The following is a 23,099-nucleotide window of genomic DNA, read 5'->3' as shown; positions in this document are numbered from 1 at the left end:
CACACACCCAAGAGATCATTTTTTTTATATTTGTCAATCCTTGATTATTTAATTTTTAAATACAGGATAGTGATATCTTATCTTACGAACTTAATTGGTTCCCAGAAAGTGTGTCTAAGCGTAAAAGTGTGTATTCCAAACATTAATCTCCCATAGGAAACCATTAAAATGAGAATAATCCGTTCCTAGCTCCCCATGAAACATAATTTTCAACTAAATAAGCCTTAAAACTACACCAAATATACCTTATTTATATATAATAAATGTGCTATTGGTCCAAAAAAGTACTCCACTCGATAACAAACCACGTCCGCACTGAGTGCACTCAAAGTAAGTGGGTGTGGAAAACTAGTCCGCCAGCCACCTTGGCGCTTTTGCTGGTAGTTTCGGCCCTATATATATCCTTACTGTCCAGACGTAGCTAAAGAAAATAGATAGTTTGAAAGGGGAGTAAAAGAAGCTATTTTCATGAAACAGCAAAACCCTTCACTAAATCGCCATGGTGGGGTGAGGTTCAATTTGGATCGTTCCTACAACCGACTTCTTAGGCAACATGGGCTTAGTTGTGCTGATGAGGTGTATACCAGACCAAATGGGGCAATCAGGCCAGTCGTAGAACCCATACTCAGGCAGGACAATAGAAGTAATCAGTCAGCCGTAGGGTGTAGTCCTCTGCTCCCCCCCCCAACCTGAGAGCAGGGACCAATCATAGCAGAGTCTGGCACCGCCACGTCTCGACAGTAGGGATATATATAGGGCCGAAACTACCAGCAAAAGATTTTAGTTCGCTGACGAAGCCTCTTGGATAAGAAGCGAAACGTCCAACACCTTCAAAGAAGATGACGGCTGAAGAAACCTTTTCATCGATGGACCACTCCTGTACGACTGAGAGCTTACACAGATGAATACAATTTGTCAAATACACCCTGCTACTCACTCCCGCCTGCTTTTTTTGGGATTCATCTTGTCATGTTTTGCACAAGGTTTTCTTTGCTACTTTGGACCTTTCTGTCCACCACCACCATCTTGCAAATCGCCACACAGGAAAGAACGCAAATGAGCGTGCGCCATTGGTGCGATAAAGACTTGTTTATTTTGGTTAAAAATAAGCGTTGATGAGAGCAGCTAACAGTTAGCGGCTAACTGACGCAATCGAAGATACACTGTCGCGATCATGTTTTGGCGTACGAGGCATTTGTATCGTCTGTAAGGTGTCAACAATGATTGATTGACATGGTCTCTTTAGGTGAGAGCGCACTCAAGGTCAGCGTGAGAGGAAATGACTTCACGCGCACGTTTTTTTTTGCGACGCTTTTGACGACATTCATTCATTCATTTTTTTTTCATTCGTTCACAGTTCGGCGAAGCGACAAGTGGGTCAACTTCTGGGGTGACGGCTTCACAGTGCTGCTTGCTGCTTTGACATCTGTGTAGAAATCTGCTGTTCGACTGCTCCAATCCTCTTTGTCGATGGCTTTTAAAGGTGTTTTTTTGCCCTTTGGGAAAGCCCTTGAAATTGGCTGTTGACCAGGAAGAGGCTAATGGATAGGGAGGGGGGGGCGTTCAAAGGGAAATCCATCCCAATGTCCGAACGATTAGATTGCATCGGCCTCGCTGGGTATTTTTCCTACATTTCCCAGCATGCATTTCAGCCAAAAGCGCATTCCTTACATAGAAATACAGTGATACATTGGCTTACGAACTTAATTGGTACTCAAACAGAGTGTGTAAGGCGAAAAGTGTGTATCCCAAAAAATAATTTTCCATAGGAAACCATTCAAATGAGAATAATCCGTTCCCAGGTCCCCATAAAACATAAATTTCTAATTTTCTAAGCCTTAAAACTACATAAAATATACCTTATTTTATGTGTAATAAATGTGCTATGATATTATAATTAAAGAAATAAACTGTACCGTATAATAAAGTAGTTTTATTTGCCTTTGTGATGGTCGTTGATGGAATGATCCCTTGTAGGTGCTTTCTCTACGATAATTTTACCTAGTTCCTCATCAAATAGCTGGGTTGATAGCTTTTTGCATCAAGTGTACAGATGGCTTGTGCGGGTTATTAGTGGAGCCTGATTGATGGGAATTTTAACCTTGCAGTCTACACTCTGCCTTAGAACTATCAACGTTGAAACGAGTCCAAATGTCACTGTTTTCTATCCATTTTATCACTCTCTCTCTGTCGTCTGCCTGTCTCTTGAATGTTTAAACCACCCCCCCTCACTGCTGCGTTCTTGACCAATCACGTGGCTTTAAGCGAAGACTGGGGGAATAGAGGCCTAAAAAAGTCGGATGCCATTTTCTTGTTCGGACAACGAGCTCGTTCGCGAACGACACGTCACTCATTGTGGCAGCTCCGTGTGTATCCCGAAAAATAGTTCGTACGACAAGGTAAAATGTTCACAAATTTAACGTTCGTAAACCGAAAAGTTCGTAAGCCAACGGGTTCGTCAACCGAGATATCACAGTAAAAGGAATGGCGACATTTGAATTGCCTTTGTTAGCGTCTTCGGGTTCATCACTATTGGACGCTGCAGGCGGGGCAGCAGGCCTCTCGGCGGTCCGGCAGTGGGCAAAAATCCATCTGGCGCACGATCTCAGTGAAAAGCTCGTCCACCATTGTTTTGCTCTTGGCGGAGGTCTCCATGAAGGGGCAGCCCCAGTCTTCCGCCAGTGCTTGACCCTCGCCGGGGGACACCTCCCTTTCGTCCTCCAGGTCCACCTTGTTTCCCACCAGCACCACCGGCACCTGCTGGTACCTGAAAAAGAGAAGATGGAGCCGACTGTCAGGTGTTGGACGTTTCGATCAGCGGCATTTAAAAGGACTTTCATCTAGTCGTGTTTTTACTCATGGTTTTGTTTGCTACTTTGGACCTTTCTGTTCTGATGACTGATGTTTGAGATTTTTTTCCTGGCACGACCATTTTTGTAATTGTTTGTTTCACCCTGTCAGGTTTGTTTCGTCTTGTCATGTTTTAACTCATGGTTTTGTTTGCTACTTTGGACATTTCTGTTCTGATGACTTTGCTGTTTTGAGATTTTGTTCCTGCCAACTTTATTTAATACAATTTATCAAATACACCCTGCTCCTTCCTCCTGCATGATTTTTTTGGGGGTTCATCTTGTCATGTTTTGCACAAGGTTTTGTTTGCTACTTTGGACCTTTCTGTTCTAATGACTGTTGTTTTGAGATTTTGTTCATGTCGTCTTTATTTCATACAATTTGTGAAATACATCTTGCTCCTCCCTCCTGCCTGCTTTTTTTGGGTTCCACCAGCTTGCATGTTTTACTTATGGTTTTGTTTTCTACTTTGGACCTTTGTGTTCTGGTGACTTGTTGTTTTGAGATTTTGTTCCTGTTGACTTTATTGAATACAATTTGTCTGCTCCTCCCTCCTGGCTGCTTTTTTGGGGTCCACCACCACCACCACCACCTTGCATACTTTACTTATGGTTTTGTTTTCTACTTTGGACCTTTTTGTTCTGATGACTGAGATTTTGTTCCTGCTGACTTTATTTGAAACAATTTATCAAATACACCCTGCTCATCCCTCCTGCCTGCATTTTAGGGGTCCACCACCACCGCCATCACCACCGAGGAGGAAGAGTGGGCACCGACAAGCTGGTCGTCTGACCTGTGTGAGCAGTCAGGGTTTGAACAAGGATTGAGCCACGTGGGCAAATGCAAGCTGACGGTCTCTCGGGAGACACTCTAAATATATCTCAGGGAGTGGCCGGCTTCCCCGCGGTCTGGGTGGAGAGATTGCTTCGCTTGTTTGTTGCCACTGTTGTGCCTCGCAGGGGGGTTTGGTTGTGTGCTGCGGATCGCATGACTTTTATAGACAATTCGCATTCCATTAGGCTCCTCGTGTCGTCCCAATAGAAATGAAGCGGAGGGTCACATTGTGCTCATTTTCACAAATACAGTGATACCTCGCTTTACGAACCCATTGGCTTATGAACTTTTCGGTTTACCAACGTTAAATTTATGAAAAAATTACCTTGGCTTACAAACTATTTTTCGGGATACACACGGAGCGCCATAATGAGTGATGTGTCATTCGCGAACGACCCGTTCTCCTAAAAGAAAATGGCAGCCGACATTTTTTTTCCTCTATTCCCCGCCCCCAGTCTTCAGTTAAAGCCACGTGATTGGTCAAGAACGCAGCAGTGACGGGAGAAGGTTTAAACATTAAAGAGACAGGCAGCCAACAGAGAGAGAATGAGAAAATTGATACAAAACAGTGACATTTGGACAACTTTGATAGTTCAAAAGCAGAGTATAGACTGCAAGGTTAAAATTCCCATCAATCAAGCTCCACAAATAACCAGCACAAGCCATCTCTACACTTGATGCAAAAAGCTGTCAACCCAGCTAAACAGAACACAATTGATGAGGAACAAGGTAAAATTATAGCAGAGAAAGCACCTACAAGGGATCATTCCTCCAGATGGTGAAAGAAGAAGGTTACGTTCCTCATCAAGTGTTTCATGCTGGTGAAACCGGCCACCATCAAGCCATCAATGACCATCACGAAGGTAAATAAAACGACTTTATTATACAGTGCACTTTATTTGTTTAATTATAATACCATAGCACATTTTTTATACATAAAATAAGGTATATTTTGTGTAGTTTTAAGGCTTAGAAAGTAGAAAATTATGTTTTATGGGGAACTGGGAACGGATTATTCTCATTTTAATGGTTTCCTATGAGAAATTAATTTTTGGGATACACACTTTTCACCTTACACACTCTGTCTGGGAACCAATTAAGTTCGTAAGCCAAGGTATCGCTGTATATGAAATTTCCACTTCCTGCGGCTCACATTTGAGGCGCCGGATTGCCTCCCAATGTTCATGTTTGCCGTTTATGAGGCTACAAACATGCTGCGTTGTCATGAAAAGACACCAGAGTGAAACTTTCATTGTTTCTCATTAGCGCCGATAGCTGCCTTTCGGGGGAACACACACAATGGGAAGTAGTGTTTAGAAGTGGCACCCCCAAAAAAAGTTGCTCGGGGCCCACGTTAACCTTATTAAAGATACCTGCTGTGCCAAGTCGACATTTTACAAGCCTCATAGCAGCAGCGTGCGAGCAAAAACAGTACAAAGGCCTCCAATGCTGCAGACTCTGCATCTGCTACAAATTAGCCGCTGAAGCACTGGGGCCAATCTGTGCGTGTGTGCGTGTGTGTTTATGTGTTTATGTGTTTATGTGTGTGTGTGTACTGTATAGTAAAATAAACAAACACATCACACATCTTTCCTGAGTTGTGTGAAGTATGGAAGGAATGTTTAACAAGTCTCATGGCTTTCTGTACGTCTCTGTATTACAGTCATCACTCATTTTAATAATAATAATAATAATAATAATAATAATAATAATAATAATAATAATAATAATATATTTTTTTTCATTTATAAGCGCCTTTCAAAACTCCCAAGGTCACTTTACAGTCACACAAGTTTTTCTGTGGGTGAGCAGCGGTAGCCACATGCGCTAGCATTTACTTAACCCGGAAGTAACTCAAATAGATAGATAGATAGATAGCTCACGAGATATATGACTCGAAATCCAGCTAGCTAGCTCGCTAGATAGTTAGCTAGATAGCTATCAAGATAGATATATGTTTAGCTAGCTAGCTAACTATCTAGCTAACTAGCTAGTTAAATAGATAGATAGATAGATAGATCAATCGTTAGCTAGCGAGATAGCTAGCTAGCTATATAGCTAATACTTGACTTAATAATCCCACCACTATTGCCCCATTCATGTGTCCCTGTCCTCTTTGCAAGAAGGAAAAAAATAGCAAAAAAAATATATCAATGATAAAAGATAAATATGACAATATGTACTTCAGATTTTTTTGGCTGGATATCTGGCTAGCTACCTAGCTTGCTATCTATTAGCTATCTGTTAGCTATCTGACTGGCTGGCTATCTAGCTAGCTATGTATCTGGCTATCTATTAGCTAACTATCTCGTAGCTAACAATTAGCTATCTGGCCAGCTACCTAGCTTGCTATCTATTAGCTATCTGTTAGCTATCTGACTGGCTGGCTATCTAGCTAGCTATGTATCTGGCTATCTATTAGCTAACTATCTCGTAGCTAACAATTAGCTATCTGGCTAGCTACCTAGCTTGCTATCTATTAGCTATCTGTTAGCTATCTGACTGGCTGGCTATCTAGCTAGCTATGTATCTGGCTATCTATTAGCTAACTATCTAGTAGCTATCAATTAGCTTTCTGGCTGGCTGGCTATCTAGCTCGCTATCTATCTGGCTATCTATTAGCTAGCTAGCTAGATAATAGCTATCAATTAGCTATTTGTTAGCTATCTGGCTGGCTGGCTGGCTATCTACCTAGCTATCTAACTGGCTATTAGCTAGCTAGATATCTAGTAGCTATCAATTAGCTGTTTGCCTGGCTATCTGGCTAGCTATCTATCTGGCTATCTATTAGCTAGCTAGCTATCTATTAGCTATCAATTAGCTATCTGGCTGGCTGGCTATCTAGCTAGTTATCTATGTGGTTATCTATCGGCTAGCTAGCTAGTTTTCTGTCTATTTGAGTTACTTCCAGGCTGAGTGAACGCTGGCGCGTGTGGCTGCGATCTAAATGCTGCTTTGAGGCTACACCACAGGGTCCCCCTGAGATGCCTCATTTTGGTCCCCACCCCGTTCCCGCTCCCATCCTGCTATTTGACACAGCATCAGTGCAGCGTGAAAAGGCTACTTTGAAGTAGCCTTTTCGAGCCGCCGACTCGAGATGATCCGATTGTGTGAAAATGTACAAAACTGGGCCTGCAAAGCCTTCTCTGCTGGCCTAAAAACATCGGCGAATGTGAATGCTATTTTGTCCATTCATTCTTATTAAATACTGTGCTACCTTGGCTTACGAACTTAATTGGTTCCCAGACAGTGTGTAAGGCGAAAAGTGTGTATCCCAAAAATTAATTTCCCATAAGAAACCATTAAAATAAGAATAATCCGTTCTCAGGTCCCCCTAAAACATAATTTTTGAATGTGCTATGGTATTATAATTAAAGAAATAAAGAGTACTGTATAATAAAGTCATTTCATTTACCTTTGTGATGGTTATTGATGACTTGATGGAATGGAGTGGCCGGTTTCATCAGCATTAAACACTTGATGAGGAACGTAGCCTTCTTCTTTCACCATCTTGAGGAATGAATGTAAGTATTTTCTTTGTGATAATTTTACCTAGTTCCTCATCAATTTTGTTCTGTTTAGCTGGATTGATGGCTTTTTGCATCAAGTGTACAGATGGCTTGTGCGGGTTATTTGTGGAGCCTGATTTATGGGATATTTTAACCTTGCAGTCTACACTCTGTTTTTGAACTATCAAAAATAGTTTGTATGCAAAGATAAAATTTTCTTAAATTTAACGTTCGTAAACCGAAAAGTTCATAAGCCAAAGGGGTCGTAAACCGAGGTATCATCGTTTCACAAGCCACTCGTGAAGAGCATACTGGCCAGAGCTAGCACACTGTATCGCTAGCAAAACTGCCTAAGCCAGTATATTGTTGTGTTGGTTTAATTGCGGTTTTGTCAACCCACAATGGCTGAAAGAGAAGAAATGGAATTGGTTGAATCGAATGGACATCATTAAGGTTGGACAGCTCCGAAGCTAGCAAAAATAGCAATTAATATTGCAATTTTATGAGGTTATCCTAAATCCACACATTCATAATAAAAATTCAAAGAGTTTAATGACAATATTTCTTACATTTATTGAAGTCACAAGTTATTTCCTGGCCAACGACATCCTCTAATGGACGTGTAGTAAATCGCACATCACTCGCAGCTGTTGAGTGATTCAGACGTAGCACTACTGAAGGCCTAGGAGTGACATGCACGGCCCGCCACTGACCAATCATCAAGAGTGACAGGTTGAGGTGAATTTTTCAAGAAAAAAATGGACATTATTAAGAAAGGTCGGTCAGTTACAGTATTTATTTCCTGGCTAATAGTACCCTCTAGTGGACTTGTAGTCTATCACACCACACTTGATTTCAGTCTGGATTGATTCAGACATAGCACTACTGAAGGCTTAGCGATAAAACCCACGGCCCGCCACAGTCGTCTGGTTAAGCTAACCGTGGTTATGCTAACTCTGGCACGGAACAGCATGAAGCCTCGTGTGCGAGCGAGGTCTGCAGCCCACTTTTTTTTTCCCGCATTCCAGTTGACGCGACTCCCTAATGGACGCCTGATGTCTTTTTGGCTTGCAACCTCACTCAATTCCATTATGTTGTGGTGAGCGGATTCATCATGCAACTACACCGCATGTTGATGGCTAACTCAGCACGAATCGGAATCAGCGGGAGGGGATCATTTAAAGACTTCACAACGTGATACCGAAGGACAACACGCACTGGACGTCCTGTTAGCTGTCATGAAAAAATACAAAGGTCAACAAATCCACTTCCTAAATTAATATAAATAAAATAAATACATAAATAAATAAATCGATTCGCTAGCTATTAGCTATCTATTCACTGGCGAATAGCTATCTATTCACTAGCTAATAGCTATCTATTTGCTAGCTAATAGCTATCCATTTGCTAGCTAATAGCTATCTATTCACTGGCGAATAGCTATCTATTCACTAGCTAATAGCTATCTATTTCTAAGCCATTAGCCATCTATTCACTAGCTATTAGCTATCTATTCGCTAGCTAATAGCTATCTATTTGCAAGCTATTAGCCATCTATTCACTAGCTATTAGCTCTCTATTCGCAAGCTAATAGCTATCTATTTGCTAGCTAATCGCTATCTATTCGCTATCTATTCACTAGCTAATAGCTAACTATTCGCTAGCTAATAGCTATCTATTCATTCCTTTTCTATTTAATTCCTTCTATCACTTTGCTGCTGTGAAATGTAAATTTCTCCACTGTGAGACTAATAAAGGCAAATCCAATCCAATCCAATCTATTTGCTAGCAAATAGCTATCTACTTGCTAGCTAATAGCTATATATTCACTAGCTATTAGCTATCTATTCACTAGCTAATAGCTATCTATTTGCAAGCTATTAGCCATCTATTCACTAGCTATTAGCTATCTATTTGCTAGCTAATAGCTACCTATTCGCTAGCTAATAGCTATCTATTCACTAGCTATTAGCCATCTATTCGCTAGATATTAGCCATCTATTCATTAGATATTAGCTATCTATTTGCTAGCTAGCTATTTTAGTTAGTTCCGGGTTGAGTAAACGCTGGCGGGTGTGGCTGCCGCTGCTCACCCACAGAAAATACACTTATCCAGTGACTATAAAGTGACCTTGAAAGTTTTGAAAGGCGCTTAGAAATGAAAAGTATGATGATTATTATCATAACCGCGAGCCGTTTGAGCCCCTTTTTTTGTCAGCTGCAAAATTCATCTGGTGCCTGTCAGAACATCTGCGCCAGTGGGAAAGGATTGTTTTTCTGCAAGCTAAGCAGTTTTTCCACTCAAGTCGTGATTATTGTTATCATGAGACCTTGTGAGGCCCACTCGCAAGCAACACGTTGTCAACTTTCTTCTTGTCTAAGAGTTGTTTTTTAAAAGTTAAGAAAATAAAACGTAAATACCACTTCTTGATATTCAGTTGTATCATGACTGACAATTACAAATGATTTACCCGCTAATTTTTTAAGCGTTATATTAATCAATATATAATGGATGGCTAGCTGTTAGCTATCTAGCTGGATATCTGTTAGCTATCTATTAGCTATTTATTAGCTATCCATTAGCGCGTTGGTTAGCTATTAGCTGTCTAGCTGGCTGGCTGTTAGCTATCTGGCTATCTATTAGCTATCCATTATCTAGCTGGCTAGCTATTAGATGTCTAGCTGGCTGGCTGTTAGTTGGCTAGCTATTGGCTATCTATTAGCGATCTATTCACTATATGTTAGCTATCAATTATCTAGCTGGTTAGCTATTAGCTGTCTAGCTGGCTGGCTGTTATCTGGCTAGCTGTTGGCTATCTATTCGCTATTTATTAGCTATCCATTATCTAGCTGGCTAGCTATTAGATGTCTAGCTGGCTGGCTGTTAGCTGGCTAGCTATTGGCTATCTATTAGCTATCTATTCGCTATTTATTAGCTATCAATTAGCTAGCTGGTTAGCTATTAGCTGTCTAGCTGGCTGGCTGTTATCTGGCTAGCTGTTGGCTATCTATTCGCTATTTATTAGCTATCCATTAGCTAGCTGTCTAGCTATTAGCTGTCTAGCTGGCTGGCTATCTGGCTATCTATTAGCTATTTATTATCCCTGCGCGAAATTGATACATGAAGTATTCATGGGCCACATGCGCACTTGGTTTTTCGGCACAAAGGACACTTGGTAGAACGATGTGCCGGCCATCTTTGATTTGAATGGTTTCACGCGACGCATCAGCTGACATACGGTGACGCCGATGTGAGGATGATGACGGTTGTAGTACGCCGTACATTATTTGAAATGATAATAAATGTTAACATGAGCGGGAAATGCAGACAGCTAGCAGACTGTTAGCATGTGTCTGGCTAACAGTTGATTGATATACTTGTAACAGATACAGTGATACATTGGTGAATCGTTGCGTGTTGCATCAAGACTACTATTTGATACTAGTTGACACAAATTCCCAGCGGACAAATCAGCCCATTTTCAACGGAGCTTGGGCGCCATCTTGTGCATTTTCTGGGACGCTACATTGGAGTCCTGACGGCTCGAATTGATACGGGAGGACTTCTTGAATCGATTGCAAACATGTATGCTTTCCTCTTCAGAACTATTTGAATCATATTCATAACAAGAAAGCATTTTCTCCCAATCTGAAGCCATTGTTTTGATTCTAGAAAAATGGTGTCGGTTGTCCTTTGGAGGCTTCATTGTTCTCGTCACATGATATCCAAAAAGGGACGTTTTTTTCCCCCCCCCACAGTTTCGTCATCTGATGAAAAGACATCCAAGATAAGGAAGGCTCAACTATGCGGCGAGATTGTGGGATGATCTCATCCCATTTATTGAGTAACGCTCCTAACTAAGTGATCCGAAGCGCATCCCGTGTTAGTCATACGCATGACGGACGGTATGGCCGGAGGGAGGGCTTGGCGCCTGACACAAAATGTCATGACACTTTTCAGTGGAATAACAGAGCATAATCCTGATTTAATTTACAGCATTTTCCCCTTTATTTAAGGTTTCCCTTCAAAGTATACGACTGAGTAAGCCTAATTGTACTTAGCTTCTGGTGGAGGGTTATAATATGGTTCTATCTATCTATCTATCTATCTATCTATCTATCTATCTATCTATCTATCTATCTATCTATCTATCTATCTATCTATCTATCTATCTAACTAGTTAGCTAGCTAACAACCTACCCATCTATCTATCTATGTAACTAGTTAGCTAGCTAACAACCTACCCATCTATCTATCTATCTATCTATCTATCTATCTATCTATCTATCTATCTATCTATCTATCTATCTATCTATCTATCTATCTATCTATCTATCTATCTATCTATCAATCGATCACTCCATCCCGCTATCAATCGATCTATATCCATCAGACGATAATCAATGTTTCAAAGTGAAGCCTCACCTCTTAACCCGGATAATTTGGTCCCTCATGGGCTTGATGTCCTGAAAGCTCTGCTGGTTGACCAGACTGTAGACCAGGATGAAGCCTTGACCGTTCCTGATGTAAAGATCCCGCATGGAGGCAAACTGCTCGGTACCAGCCGTGTCGAGGATCTCCAGCACCGACGGCGACGAGTCCACCTCGATCTCCTTTCGGTAGAAGTCTTCGATGGTCGGGTCGTACTTCTCGATGAAGGTTCCGGTGACGAACTGCACGGTCAGGGCCGACTTGCCCACCCCGCCGCTGCCGAGGACCACCACCTTGTACTCCCGCATGGCAGTCGGCGTTCACAAGCGGCTCATCCCGACCTGGCGACGATTGTGGGGCGGGCGGAGGCGATGTGGCATTCGGCCTCTAGCGAGACGTTCCCACGCTATCTGAAAGGATTCTTCCACGGGCATCCATAATGCAATAGGCAGAAATGAGACCGGCTATAATTAGAAGCCAGTCGGCTGCACATCTTGCTAATGTGCTAAAACGACATTTTTTCTTCTTCTTCTTCTCTCCGTGCTTAGCGATGGTGTGTGGAAGGAAAAGCAGACTTTTTTTGGCCACGTCAAGACCCCCCCAAAAATGTAGGGAATCCACGCCTTTTTGGATTGCCTGCATCAGACGGACGTTTCCGGCATGTCGCGTCAGAAAGAGAGGAAGGGGGGGGGGGGGGGGTGACTCTCAACGGACAATTCATTAGGTACACCCAAGACATGAAATACAGTATCCCCCCGTTTAAAGGACAACCGACGTCTGCGGACAAGTCGTGTCCATAATTTGTAAAATGGCTTCAAATGACTTCTACTGAGCGTATTTAACAAAGATTCCACCGCATATAGCTATATTTTACGTTTTAAGACTCGCGCTGAATATTCCGGAAGTGTTGTTTTTTAGTTGGTGACGAGTACTCACGTTACGTCACTGAAGGAACGCCCCTGACCGAAAAAAAGGACACATTATAGCAGTCCTTCCATCACGTCAATGCATTTTGCTGGACTTTGTTTGGTCTGAAAACTTTGTGTAGCACCTGAAAGAGGCAGAAGAGGGCGACAAAGCTCAGTGTAAGGAATCAATCAGCCTGATTGATTCCTTACACTGAGCTTTGTCGCCATTTTCTGCCTCATTTTGGTGCTACATTTCCCACCCCCAGATACCTCAAAATGGCACGGAATAAATTGTTTAATCGATTGCAAACATGTATGCTTTCCTCTTCAGAACTATTTGAATCATATTCATAAGTGGATGAGTAACAAGAAAGCATCTTCTCCGAATCTGAAGCCATTGTTTTGATTCTCCAGCAAGGCAAGACGTCTTGGGGTGACACCACGAACAGGGGGGCGGGACCTTCTGAAACTGGCCACTTCCGGGTTCATTTTTTTTTGGCAGATTTTGGACACTTGAAGTCATTTTTATTGGTGTTTTGCATTTGACTAAAAATATCATACTGTGTGTTTTGGGTGTTTTAGATGCTATAAAACGTTTTTCTGGTGTCAGTTAGGAAACCAAAAAATGGTGTCGTTGTCCTTTAAAGCAGTTTGAGATGAAAGAGAAGAGATTGATTTAGCAGTCATTATTCCTTTATTTTGAAATAAAATTAAAATACGACAGGGGTCAAGAAATGAACGTCTCTTCAAAAAGTTGAACAGACAAAAAAAAAAAAAAAAAAAAAAAAAAACAATCTGGTCAACGGATTTGAGCTAAGGCAATAACTTTGGAGTTTGTTCAAGGGGAACCAACACTTCAGTAAGTTCTCCTGCTGGCTTTCTTTGAACCATCCACCGTTAACGTCAACTACATTCAGTTTAAAACACATCTCTGTGCGTATAACATCATTTTCTACTTTCTAATTTTCTAAGCCTTAAAACTACACAAAATATACCTTATTTCATGTAAAATAAATGTGTTACGGGGATTATCATTAAAGAAATAAACTGTACTGTATAATAAAGGTGTTTTATTTACCTTTGTGATGGTCGTTGATGGCTTGATGGAACGGAGTGGAACGTAGCCTTCTTTCTCTATCTTGAGGAATGGTGCTTTCTATGCGATAATTTTACCTTGTTCTTCAACAATTGTGTTCTGTTTAGCTGGGTTGATAGCTTTTTTTCATTAATTGTCTCAAGGAGCTCTGTGATGTACATCTTGAAAGTAATACATTCTGACATTTTGTTGAAATAATAAATATTGTTTGTTAGGTTAATGGCTCTCTTAGCCAAGAAGGTTCCCGACGCCCGCTCTAGTGAACTTGTAGTAAAGCACCCCACACTTTTTTTCAATCTGGATTGATTCAGATGTAGCACTACTGAAGGCCTAGCGATGAAATCCGCGGCCCGCCACTGATTCATATGGTGATGCAGTCTTGTGAGTGTCACAGCGTTGTAAAAATAACCGTAAGAATCTCAGTGAATAATATGAAATATTCATCTTTTTTTTTAAACAATCTACTGTGTGTAAAGTGTCTTAGGGAAAAAAAGTCAACCAAACAATGTCTTTTACAAAAATACCAAAATTTAGTAAACTCCCAACATTTGGTTGCCACGGCAACAACTTAAGATTGTTATGAAATACTAGCATACTAGAATGATAAGTACATACAGTGATACATTGGCTTACGAACTTAATTGGTTCCCAGAAAGTGTGTGTCAGGTGAAAAGTGTGTATTCCAAACATTAATTTCCCATAGGAAACCATTAAAATGAGAATAATCTGTTCCCAGGTCCCCATTAAACATATTTTTTTTACAACATAAGGTTTAAAACTACACAAATTATATCTTATTTTATGTATAGTAAATGTGCTATGGTATTGTAATTAAAAAAATAACTGTACTGTACAATAAAGTCATTTTATTTGCCTTTGTGATGGTCGTTGATGGCTTGATGGAATGGAGTGGGAGGATTTGGGAGGGAAAGTCACATTCCATGAGGACTGCAGGAAGGAGGGTTAGCCTATCTTGCATAGGCTTATACTCAGGGACGGACTTCTCTTCCTGTGTAATGAAAGTCCGGTTAGGTTTTTATCAGCATGAAACACTTGATGAGGAACGTAGCCTTCTTCTTCCACCATCTTGAGGAGTGATTCCTTGTAAGCTTTGGCAGCTTTATTGTCAGAACTGGCTGCCTCACCATGACGAATGACACTACGAATCCCTGTACGACGCTTAGAGTTCGCGAACCATCCGTGGCTAGCCTTGAAATCATCAATGGATGACGAATTTCCAGGTTGCCTCTTGACGATATCCGTGTGAAGTTGCCGTGCTTTCTCTGCGATAATTTTACCTAGTTCTTCATCAATTGTGTTCTGTTTAGCTGGGTTGATAGCTTTTTGCATCAAGTGTCTCAAGGCGCTCTGAATTGTACATTTTGGAAGTTGTGATATTGCAACAGATGCAGGCAGACACACTAGAAACTTTGTTAATAGCTGGTTGCCTCGCTTGTGTGTTCTCTTCAAATTGTACGGATGGTTTGTGCGGGTTATTTGTGGAGCCTGATTGATGTGACATTTTAACCTTGCAGTCTACACTCTGCCTTTGAATTATCAATAAAGGGTGGGGAATAAAGCGGGGAAAAAAAAGTCGGCTGCCATTTTCAGCTCCTTGCTAGGAGATCCAAGAACCCGCTCGTTCGCAAATGACACATCACTCGTTATGGCGCTTCGTGTGTTTCCCGAAAACTAGTTTGTATGCCAAGATTATATTCTCGTGAATTTAACGTTCCTAAGGCGAAAAGTTCGTTAGCTAAAGCGTTTGTAAGCCGAGGTATCACTGTATATTCATTCGTGTGTTGTTTTTTTTTTTGGTAAAATGTCATTAACACAATACACATGAATTTTCTACTCTATTTCTACTTGTGTGATTTCTTCTAAAATTGTTCTTTTTTGTCGTCTTCCCAGCAAGGCGGCCATGTCGGTCCAGTGGCTTCCATTTCCACACCGCCGCCAACGACGCACGGCTCAATAAATTACATTCAATTGATAATCTGTTTACAACATAGTAACTAACAAGAAGTAAAACATAAGTTAAATTACGGTAAAATATGAAACTTTTAAGCCCCAGTCACGAATAAAACATGCACGCCCAACAGCGCAAATGCATGAAGACAAATCGAGGGGAATGAAACCCAAAAATTGTGGATTGTCGATGGTCGTCGAGCACCATGAAGTGACATTAGCTTTTGGTGAGAAAAATGAATAAAAAAATGAAATAATGATTTAAAAACATTTGACAACATTGAAATCTGCCGATCGGTTAAAGGACAACCGACGCCTCCGGACAAGTTCTGTCCATAATTTGTAAAATCACTTCAAATGACTTCTACTGAGCGTATTTTACAATGATTCCACCGCATGTAGCTATATTTTACGTTTTAAGACTCACGCTGAGTATTCAGGAAGTTTTGTTTTCGAGTTGATGACGATTCCTGACGTGACGTCACTGAAGGAACGCCCCTGACCGAGAAAGCGACACACAATGCATTTTGGGTACTTTGTTTGGTCTGAAAACTTTGTGTCGATCCGTGTTGATGGCGAAATTAGAAGGAAAACTACATAAATAACGCAATGGTGAATCGTTGTGTGTTGCACCAAGACTACTATTTGATACTAGTTGACACAAATTCCCAGCAGACAAATCAGCCCATTTCCAACGGAGCTTGGGCGCCATCTTGTGCATTTTCGGGGAGCGACATTGGAGTCTAGACGCCTCAATATGATCCGGAAGGACTTCTTGAATCGATTGTAAACATGTACGCTTTCCTCTTCAGAACTATTTGAATCATATTCATAACTGGATGAGTAATAAGAAAGCATCTTCTCCCAATCTGAAGCCATTGTTTTGATTGTAGAGCAAGGCGAAGACGTCCTGGCGTGACGTCACGAAAAAAGGGGCGGGACCTTCTGAAACTCGTCATTTTGAAGTAGTTTTGAGACACTTTAAGTGTCTCAAACTTTACGTTTTTTCATTGGTGTTTAGCAATTGACTAAAAATATCAAATTTGAGTATTTTAGATGCTACAAAAGGTTTTTCTGATTAGGAAACAAAAAAAAAATGGTGTCGGTTGCCCTTTAAAAAATACAATAAAAACTAAAACAGCAGCACAAGAACATTTCATGATCTTGACTTGACTGAAGTGCAGGCGGACTGGGGTCCGAACATACTTTCAGAGTACACATAGCACAAACTTGAAATACTATCCTATATTCAGAATATAAACTACATATATACAATAAACGCAAGTTGCCTCCCCTTCCCCTTTACCCGACTCTTACTTCTCTTGGAAACTACCGGTAAGAAAAGATGGTACATAGTGAGAGCCCGAGTTGGACTTCCAGAAAGACACGTGTGAGGTCAAAGGGCAGTTTGTGAGAGGGGAAGGGTTGTCTGCGATTGGCCATGATCCTGGTGAGCAAGTTTAGGCACTTCTACAGTTTTCTAAAATGAAACAGAATTCCGGGCGGTCAAACGTGTGTAGCCCTCCGAGTTCAAGTCTTGAAATGGTTGCCGATTGCGCACCGTTGTGTTGAGCTCTTGAACCCCCCCCCCCCCCCCACCCCCACAAGTCCACCACGTTCCACAATCTCCGTTCTCAAACGCACAAACATACACACAACATGGCTTAGGATGTCTGGGGACAAAACCCCATCAAGCCCTTTTTTTTGGGGGGGGGGGGGGGTCCGAGCAGCTATGACGGGGGGCGGGCGGGGGGGGGGGGGGGGGGGGGTAGGGGTAGTCTTCTCCAGTTTGGACTTTGGCAAAGTGCTTGCAGGGTTGATACGATGCATGTCACACCGAAGTAGGGTACATGCAACCCTAGTACGACCGCGTTCCGTTCCGACCAAACGGTCGTAAGTCAAAATGGTCGTAAGTCGAAATCCATTCAAAATGTTGAATAGAGACTCGGAGGCTAAATGACTCGCCAACTCGTCGCCCTCTTAAAATGTTAAAAATAGGGTCTGGAGGTCATGGTCGTAAGTACGGGAGGTCGTAAGTCGAGCCGCTCGTGTGTGTGTATATATATATATATATGTATGTCAAATAAATCTGAAAGGGTTTCAATGACAAGTGTGGGGTGTCTATTTTGTGAATATGACAATACAATAATATATTTCACTATTAAAGTCAATTTTTCAAAAAAAAAAATAAAATGCAGATACCCTACATTGTGTGTGTGTGTGTGTGTGTGTGTGTGTGTGTGTGTGTGTGTGTGTGTGTGTGTGTTAATCCGACCGTAATTAAGTGCAGTTAGCGTTACACTCTTAGCATGCAGGGTGGAGAGCTAAGGTGGTATTTACACGTGGGCCGTTTAGGGATTTCTCATGCAGCTTCCTCAAGACGTTTGTGGCTTTTACTTTAGGATGATCTGCAGGGAAGACACACAAAAGACAAGGAGGAACATTTCAAAATGAAATATATTATTATTATTATTATTATTATTATTATGATTATTATTATAAGAGACATTCAACCCAGGACATGGGCACGTTTTCTTAAACTAGCTATCCAGATAGCTAGTTAGCTAAGACTGTAAATGCCTTTTATAATTGGAAGGGATTTATAATAATAATAATAATAATAATAATAATAATAAATTACATTTTAAGCGCCTTTCAAAGCTCTTAATGACACTTTACAGTCACAGACTAGTACTATAGTACTATACTACTATACTATAGTACTATAATAAATAAAATACAATCACAAATAGAATACAATAAATAAAATACAATTATAAATTGAATAGATTCAGATTTAAATACATTTAGATATTAATATTATTGAAATATTAATGATTGTTATTAACCCTAAAATATCCTCCAATGCTTGAATAACCCGTTCAGGCGCAACGACGGAGAAAACAAAAACAAAAACAAAACAAAACAAGGAATCAAGAAGCATCGAGTGAGAAAATCATTCTAAACTTTTGTTGTGATTGACAGAAGGGGGCGCTGTCGTATCATAAAAAAAAAACAAACCTGATTGGCTTGGGCCGTTGCTGCGTAGGCGACACTTGTAGCCGGAGTTGTTGCTGCAGAGACAGTAGCAGGCGTAGCACTGTACATCATTGGAACTTTGTTTTGACCATGACAAAAAAAAAAAAGGGCAGAAAGTGGGGAGAAGGTGGGGAGTGAGGGGGTATTGATCACCACGGAAACGGTGATGCGTAGCGGTTGTTGGTGTTGCGGTCGGCGCCGTTGGTGGGAAAGGTAACGGATGTGACAGTGAGCCAGCAAGCCACGGTTAGGGTGACGTCAGCAACCGTTCATAATGCAAAGCGACGAGGAAGAAAAGGGGGAGGAAAAAAAAAAGCAAACAGAGAAAAAAAAAAACGTGAGTATAAAGAAGAAACAAGCAAATTACAATCACAAATTATCATTTTTTTTAAAACTCGGAATATCAATTTTCTGCTTAGATTTCGTCGACAATGAACTAGTGAACTCATACCTGTCAACCTTGGCTAATAGCCGCTCGTATAAATGATGACAATTGCTGTATAAAAGTTGTAGTACGCCGTACATTATTTGAAATTATTAAAAAAAAAAATACGCTAACACAAGCGGAAATGCACATTATGCTTTCATAATCGACCGTACGCAGCGATAAAAAAATATATACATATGATCGAGTACGTCTGTGTAAGCTTTCAGTCGTACAGGAATGATCCATCGATGCAAAACCTTTCACTAAATCGCCATGGTGGGGTGTACTTCTCTCGCTCTCTAATAATCATTATTAGAGAGCAAGTTAGAGAGAGAGAAACAAAGAGAGAGTATGAGAGCACGAGTTTGGGGTTCAGAACCTACCAAGACTGCTAGCAGGCGTCATGCACAGGACTGACCCTGGTGTGTTCAGTTCATGCATAGAGAGAAGAGAAGGTGTGGGGGGTGAGGGGTGGGGGGGGGGGGGGGGTACATGTGAATTGACAGGAAGGAGAGTGACAAAAAATTAGACACATTACACTATTTACGACAGCGAGCGAAGGGGTTCCCCGAACCCAGTTACAGTGATACCTCGGTTTACGAACCACTTGGCTTACGAACTTTTCCGTTTACGAATGTTAAATTCATGAAAATTTTACCTTGGCATACGAACTCTTTTTCAGGATACACACAGAGCGCCACAATGAGTGATGTGTCGTTCGCGAACGAGCCAGTTGTCCGAACAAGAAAATGGCAGCCGACTTTTTTTCTCCTCTATTCCCCGCCCCCAGTCTTCAGTTAAAGCCACGTGATTGGTCAAGAACGCAGCAGTGAGGGGAGGTGGTTTAAACATTAAAGAGACAGGCAGACGACAGAGAGACAGTGAGAAAATGGATAGAAAACGGTGAAATTTGGACTCATTTCAACTTTGATAGTTCAAACGCAGAGTCGAGACTGCAAGGTTAAAATTCCCATCAATCAGGCCCCATAAATAACCCGCACAAGCCATTTGTACACTTGATGCAAAAAGCTATCAACCTGCTAAACAGAACACAAATGATGAGGAACAAGATAAAATGATGGCAGAGAAAGCACCTACAAGGGATGATTCCTCAAAATGGTGAAAGAAGAAGGCTACGTTCCTCATCAAGTGCAAGTTCGTTTTTCTACTTTCATTCCTTTCATCACTTTGCTGCTGTGAAATGTAAATTTCTCCACTGTGAGACTAATAAAGGCATATCCAATCCAATCCAATCCAATCCAATCCAATCCAAGTGTTTAATGCTGATGAAAACTGTCACTCCACTCCATCAAGCCATCAACGACCATCACAAAGGTAAATAAAACAAATTTATTATACAGTAGTTTATTTCTTGAATTATAATACCATAGCACATTTATTATACATAAAATAAGGTATATTTTGTGTAGTTTTAAGGCTTAGAAAAGTAGAAAATTATGTTTTATGGGGACCTCGGAACGGATTATTCTCATTTTAATGGTTTCCTATGGGAAATTATTTTTTGGGATACACACTTTTCACCTTACACACTCTGTCTGGGAACCAATTAACTTCGTAAGCCAGGAAAACACACAGAGCCGAAAACTAGTCCGTATGCCAAGATTACATTTTTGCGAATTTAATGTTCGTAAGTCGAAAAGTTCGCAAACTAAAGCATTTGCAAGCCAACGTATCGCTGTATATCCTTGGGCAAAAATGTTCATATGTACCGTTATTTGCAACTCGAATGTTCGTAAATTAGGGGACCGTCTGTATATTTCACGGACTCCAGTCTTGGAAGAGCTTTTAATTGATGAACGGAGGGGTTTATTGACCCCTCCAGCGCCTCAATCGTAAAAGGTCATCAGAAGATGCCCGGTTTGTGTACACTTACCCGCAGGAAAGAAAGTGGGTTGTTGTAGCTGGGCGTTAGCCAGCGCCTGCTGATAGTGCAAGACGCTGGGGTTGAATAGCGAGCCGGCGCCATTGCTCTTCTCCAGCGTCGCTCTCTTCGGTAATGGCTGAAGGACGCTGTGGGGGAAGGCCTGGGCGTCAGGGGAACAAACACGAGAACACACAAGAGAAAAGCGGTTCCGTTTAGGAAAGACATCAACGGTGAAAGTGAACAACGCTACAGTTTGACTAAGGCTCAGCACATAAAAGGCAAAAGCGCAGGAAAAACTACGTCCCAGAAAATATTCTGACAGAAATAGATTATCATTAAACTACAAGTTTTTTTTTTTTTTTCCTCATTTCGTGAATGTATCATGCAAGCTACAATTGTCACTGGTGTTCTCAAATACAGTACAGACACTCCCCTACTTACAAACATTCGAGTTACGAACGATGGTACATCCGCACTTTTTTGCAGGTAGGAACAATGTTCGGACAGAGATGCTGTAAGTTAGATTCTGTATTGCGCGCCATTTTCTGAGCAGTGCGTTCTTTCCGCCGCTAATACCGACGTGAGGTGCTGTGAGAGCGGAAGGGTTGTCTCTCCGTGACTCGCTGTGACTCTCTGTGACCCCTCCTTGACTCTCTGTGACTCTCTGTGACTTTATGTGACTCTCCGTGACACTCCGTGACTCTCCGTGACTCTATGTGACTCTCTGTGACTCTCTGTGACTCTCTGTGACCCCTCCTTGACTCTCTGTGACCCCTCCTTGACTCTCTGTGACTCTCTGTGACTTTATGTGACTCTCCGTGACTCGCTGTGACTCTCTGTGACCCCTCCTTGACTCTCTGTGACCCCTCCTTGACTCTCTGTGACTCTCTGTGACTTTATGTGACTCTCCGTGACTCGCTGTGACTCTCAGTGACCCCTCCTTGACTCTCTGTGACTCTCTGTGACTTTGTGACTCTATGTGACTCTCTGTGACTCTCTGTGATTTTATGTGACTCTCTGTGACTCTATGTGACTCTATGTGACTGTCTGTGACTCTCTGTGACTCTATGTGACTGTCTGTGACTGTTTGTGACTCTCTGTTACCCCTCCTTGACTCTCTGTGACTCTCCGTGACTTTATGTGACTCTCCGTGACTCTCCGTGACCCTCCGTGACTCTATGTGACTGTCTGTGACCCCTCCTTGACTCTCTGTGACTCTCTGTGACTTTATGTGACTCTCCGTGACTCTCCGTGACCCTCCGTGACTCTATGTGACTCTCTGTGACCCCTCCTTGACTCTCTGTGACTCTCTGTGATTTTATGTGACTCTCCGTGACTCTCCGACTCGCTGACTGGATGTTACTGTCATTGGCTCTATGTGACTCTCTGAGACTCGCTGACGCTCTGTGGCTCACTGTGACTCTATGTGACTCCCTGATGCTCTGTGGCTCTCTTTGGCTCTTTGTTGGTCTCTGTGGCTCTGTGACGCTGTGACTCGAAGATTCGATGACTCTCTGACTCTCCGACTCTATCACATATGTAGTATTCTCTCTAGTTGTACATGTTTCCAGGGCATATATTTTATTAAATGTGCACTGAAGCAACTTACGAACAAACTTAACTGACGAACGACCGTTCGGAACATATCTCGTTTGTAAGTAGGGGAGCGTCTGTACACTATGAAACCTCCAACTGCATTACGGCGTTTTGACAACAAGCAAAAAAAGAGGAAAATTAAAACTTTGTGAGTGGCTACAAGTACAATTAAAAAAAAAGCTACATGCAAAGCAAAAGGTGAAAGGTCAAAGTACCAGGTCTACAGTTGCCTCGAGGGGTCGCTTCATTGCTTTGGCAGTCGACTGAGTCTTTAATTAGCAGGCAGCGAGCACATGATGGCAGTGGGCCAATGGGATTCAAGCGTATTAACATACAGGTAACAGCAAGCAGAGGTGCATCATGGGGGAACAGCATTGCATTGTGGAAAGGTGAGAAGGAAACAAAACAAAAACAAAAAGAATCTGAATGCAAGTATACCACATACAAAACCATAGACATGCGCAAACACCCCCAAAAAAACCCACATTTTGCCTACTTTAACTCATTCGCTGCCAGACAATGTGCAAAAATGTGGCCACTCCAGTGCCAGGGTTT

The 23,099-nt window shown here is 41.7% G+C and overlaps 2 protein-coding genes and 1 long non-coding RNA gene across 10 annotated transcripts in view; all 3 read right to left on the bottom strand.

Annotated features, from left to right (window-relative positions):
- Positions 1-1,074: 1,074 nt before the first annotated feature.
- Positions 1,075-12,271, bottom strand: LOC148902699 (ras-related protein Rap-2a-like). Its single transcript, XM_088988450.1, has 2 exons — positions 11,620-12,271; positions 1,075-2,767 (listed from the first exon to the last, which is right to left on the bottom strand). Exons 1-2 carry the CDS (start codon positions 11,931-11,933, stop codon positions 2,530-2,532), a joined length of 552 nt encoding a protein of 183 aa, XP_088844576.1. The 5' UTR covers positions 11,934-12,271; the 3' UTR covers positions 1,075-2,529.
- Positions 1,075-17,310, bottom strand: LOC148902698 (uncharacterized). Its single transcript, XR_016113652.1, has 2 exons — positions 14,504-17,310; positions 1,075-1,941 (listed from the first exon to the last, which is right to left on the bottom strand). It is a non-coding gene; the product is annotated as an uncharacterized LOC148902698 (long non-coding RNA).
- Positions 17,311-17,348: 38 nt separating this feature from the next.
- LOC148902697 (muscleblind-like protein 2a) overlaps positions 17,349-23,099 on the bottom strand; it is a 31,758-nt gene continuing 26,007 nt past the window's right edge. For 2 of the 8 annotated variants that reach the window (XM_088987572.1, XM_088987487.1), the window contains exons 6-10: positions 22,760-22,813; positions 20,958-21,108; positions 19,447-19,482; positions 18,619-18,713; positions 17,349-18,005 (exon numbers count right to left, since the gene is read on the bottom strand). In XM_088987572.1, the coding sequence (XP_088843698.1) occupies positions 17,991-18,005; positions 18,619-18,713; positions 19,447-19,482; positions 20,958-21,108; positions 22,760-22,813 (351 nt within the window). In that variant the 3' untranslated portion in view covers positions 17,349-17,990. Of the gene's footprint in view, positions 18,006-18,618; positions 18,714-19,446; positions 21,109-22,759; positions 22,814-23,099 lie in introns of all 8 variants that reach the window. The other 6 variants (XR_016113590.1, XM_088987650.1, XM_088987818.1 and 3 more) reach the window with 6 other exon arrangements.

Source organism: Hippocampus bargibanti, linkage group LG01, assembly GCF_051943395.1.
Source record: "Hippocampus bargibanti isolate YZ-2025 linkage group LG01, ASM5194339v1, whole genome shotgun sequence".
Taxonomy (NCBI): domain Eukaryota; kingdom Metazoa; phylum Chordata; class Actinopteri; order Syngnathiformes; family Syngnathidae; genus Hippocampus; species Hippocampus bargibanti.
The sequence above is the reverse complement of the archived record's forward strand: the minus strand, read 5'-3'. Positions and strand labels throughout refer to the sequence as shown.